The 3068-nt window shown below is 43.8% G+C and overlaps 1 protein-coding gene across 4 annotated transcripts; it reads right to left on the bottom strand.

The window, feature by feature from the left end:
- Positions 1-439: 439 nt before the first annotated feature.
- On the bottom strand, positions 440-2824 carry ppcs (phosphopantothenoylcysteine synthetase). 4 transcript variants are annotated; one of them, XM_023996075.2, is made up of 4 exons: positions 2736-2824; positions 1110-1643; positions 904-1007; positions 440-822 (listed from the first exon to the last, which is right to left on the bottom strand). In XM_023996075.2, exons 2-4 carry the CDS (start codon positions 1639-1641, stop codon positions 499-501), a joined length of 960 nt encoding a protein of 319 aa, XP_023851843.1. In that variant the 5' UTR covers positions 1642-1643; positions 2736-2824; the 3' UTR covers positions 440-498. The 4 variants fall into 4 exon arrangements, with proteins under 4 accessions (XP_023851843.1, XP_023851845.1, XP_023851844.1 ...); XM_023996077.2 differs by having other exon boundaries at positions 440-817; XM_023996076.2 differs by lacking the exon at positions 2736-2824 and adding an exon at positions 2534-2623.
- Positions 2825-3068: the final 244 nt, after the last annotated feature.

Genomic DNA, 3068 nt, shown 5'->3' with positions numbered 1-3068 from the left:
AGTAGAAAATTTGAGGTGCCCGTACTCTGCTCCGGTGAGCTCCTGCCCAGGTGCTTCTTATCCTAGTGAAAATAGCCTACAGCTGTGTCTGTAGGCCCACAATATTTTATACAATTCTGCAACTTTGCTAGTGCAAGCTTTGGGCTGGACCCAACGTAATGGTAGATAATGTTTCAAGTTAGTTGTAGACAGGCCATGTGTTGCCAGTGATTTATAGAATATTTTTATCAGGTTATTGGCTGCAATGTTTACATTTAGGCTATTTTGTTTCTATCTAGATCTCTGGCGCCCTCTTGAGGCATGTCTTATATCAAACTAAGTTTAAAGTGTCAGAGAAGATCAATGCCTATAGTTGAATTTATTTAAACACAAGGTATGTCTATATGGAAAAATACACGTTTACAAATTTCAAACAATGAACTGGTCAAAAGAACAGAACTTTCGGTCAAAAAATATTTTATTTCGTTGGGGAAAGCCCTAGCATGGTTAACTGGGGTCTCAGCCTTGTTGGGTTATGAATTGGCTGTGAGCTGCAGTCAGATTACCGACAATCCTGTCCTCAATCTCTTCATCTCTGCTTGCTTCCTCATCTGTGAGTACCAGCTCGACCTGAGTGTCAGGGGTCACCACCACTACGTAACCTCGTCTGGTATCCAGTACATTGGCTACCACAGCCTGGTGCCGATAGGTGGACAGAGCCCGCCGAGCTCTGTCCAGCAGGATGGATGGGTCTGTCTCCAGCTTGAAAGAAATCACAAATGCTTGAGGAGCCCAGTCCTTCACCAGCGGCGACAACATCTTGGGGACCATCTTCATACTGATCTACAGGAAAGAATCTTGACTTAACAGTGGATCTCTAATAAAGAGCATGTGCTGTTGTATTTGATGGTTTTCTTTACTCACCTGAAGTGGTCCATTGGAAGACTGGATCTTGTGCTCTGGCATATCAGATGCTGGGATGTAGAAATCCGACACTGCTGCAGCCAAATAAAACATAGCGTTGGACCCTGAGTGGAATGATCACAGAGCGCATGTTAGTTATCCCAGCACATGCAGGTACTGTACATCTCAATAAGCCCTGCTACCTCTAGTTGAGTGTCAGTACCTACCTATGGGGCTGAGTGCCTGTGCTGCTGCTTTGAGGAGGTGCAGGTACTCGGACAGGGTGCTGAACTCCACAGGCAGAAGAAGCCCTGCCTCTTTCACCGCCTGGTAACGCATCAGGATTTTGCCAATGTTTGGAAGTGCCTGCTGGTTGACCACGACTTGGTCAGAGACCGAACCCCCCTTTCCACTCTCCAGCTGTAGGCTGTCCAGCAGATTAATCCCAGAGTAGAGGCGTGTGAAAGGATATAAGGAACGGTGTCTGTGCAGGAAGATCACAGCATAGCCTGACTCAAGGAAGTACTCTGCCGAAGAGGCTCCGCGCCGGCCACTGCTGAAATTATCCAGGAAGCGGACGGTGCGAGACTCCAGGGGGACTTTGGTGCCTCCTGAGGTGATAAGCACCACCCTGTGCCCTGCAGCCCTGTGCTGCACAGCAAACGCTGCCATCTGCCCTTTGACCTCCTCTACATGGGAGGGAACAGCAAACTCTTCAGACAGCTTCCCTTCTGCAGTGAGGGTCCTGGGGTCTGCCATGCCTAGTTGGCCGAGGAGAGGGGGGGAAACATCAGCTTACAAGACGAATATTACATTGAAAAGGAATGTGAAACCTAACATGCATTGCCAAGTATGTGATTAAGCAATAAGGCATGGGGGGTATATAGCCAATATACCACGGCTAAGGGATGTTCTTATGCACAACACGGAGTGCCTGGATACAGCCCTTAGCCATGGTATATTGGCCATATACCACAAACCCCCGAGGTGCCTTATTGCTATTATAAACTAGTTACCAACGTAATTAGAGCTGTAAAAATAAATGTTGTCATACCAGTGGTATACAGTCTGATATACCACGGCTGTCAGCCAATCAGCATTCAGGGCTCAAACCACCCAGTTTATAATTTGGTTTAAAGCTGCAATATCTAACTTTTTGGGTGACCAAACCAAATTCACATAAAAATGTGAGTTATAGATCTATAATTCTCATCGAAAGCAAGTCTAAGAAGCGGTATAACTGTTTTGTGTTATTTATATGCTTCACATTCTTAAGTTTAGTTTTTGCGTCTTTTGGTTTTGTACACCAGTTTCACACAGCTGAAAATGCAATATTTTTGGTTATGGACAAGATATTTCACAGCGGTTTAGATAGAACAATGATTCTCAACACTATACCTGTTTTTTTGTTGTTGTCACAAACTGAAATTAGGTGAACTATTAGAATTTTAACAACCAAGAAATGGCGTAGCACCTTTAAACGTCAGTGAGAGGAGCCAAGCCATCAATCTCTTAGATAATTTACGTTTTTGGTAGGAATAGGAGACTTGTGACCTTGACAAACTTTTGAGGGGACGAATAGTAGTCACTGGTTGATTATTTGAAAGAGTATCTGGTTTGCCTCTAGGATACGTACGTATGTTAGACTCACCTTTGTCTACTAGTTACAACTTTACTGCACTTTACAGCAGTTAACGTTATGCCTTAGAAAATGCGGTTCACACTACCTGCTATTACAAGGAAGTTCGTTGACATGGGGCACGCGCCTAAGACCATTCGGCTAATGTTGCAGTTATCAGTGAATTAGCTTAATATTTATATGAATCTTATTCATTAATAGAAACATTCCTTACTTTAAAAGGCACCGAGGGAAAAATGTAGCTGATGATTGAGATGTACCGGGCGACTTCCGGATGCTGTCTGGCGTGATGTCTTCTTCGATTAGCTACATTCATTGGAATGTAAAGAACTCGGAATTATGTCGCCGCCTAACGTCGTGGAGGTTGAATTGCCAGGTGACTGCATTACAAATGATTCCAACAACAAAAGGAATGTAGGAGCTAGCCTATACATTGTGTTTCAGTTATTTATCACACTTAAACAATTTTTTCAGATATAATAATAACCTACGTAGTGATTCAGTGGCCTTTTTCTAGATACCTTTAGTCACAGGCAAACAACCTCCT

Source organism: Salvelinus sp. IW2-2015, linkage group LG11 (assembly GCF_002910315.2).
Source record: "Salvelinus sp. IW2-2015 linkage group LG11, ASM291031v2, whole genome shotgun sequence".
NCBI lineage: Eukaryota > Metazoa > Chordata > Actinopteri > Salmoniformes > Salmonidae > Salvelinus > Salvelinus sp. IW2-2015.
The sequence above is the reverse complement of the archived record's forward strand: the minus strand, read 5'-3'. Positions and strand labels throughout refer to the sequence as shown.

Coding starts and splice junctions, on each gene's coding strand:
- ppcs (XM_023996075.2), bottom strand. CDS start 1,641: ATGGCAGACCCCAGGACCCTCACTGCAGAAGGGAAGCTGTCTGAAGAG. Junction 1,008..1,109: donor ACAGGCACTCAGCCCCATAG/GTAGGTACTGAC, acceptor CATTCCACTCAG/GGTCCAACGCTATGTTTTAT. Junction 823..903: donor CTTCCAATGGACCACTTCAG/GTGAGTAAAGAA, acceptor TCTTTCCTGTAG/ATCAGTATGAAGATGGTCCC.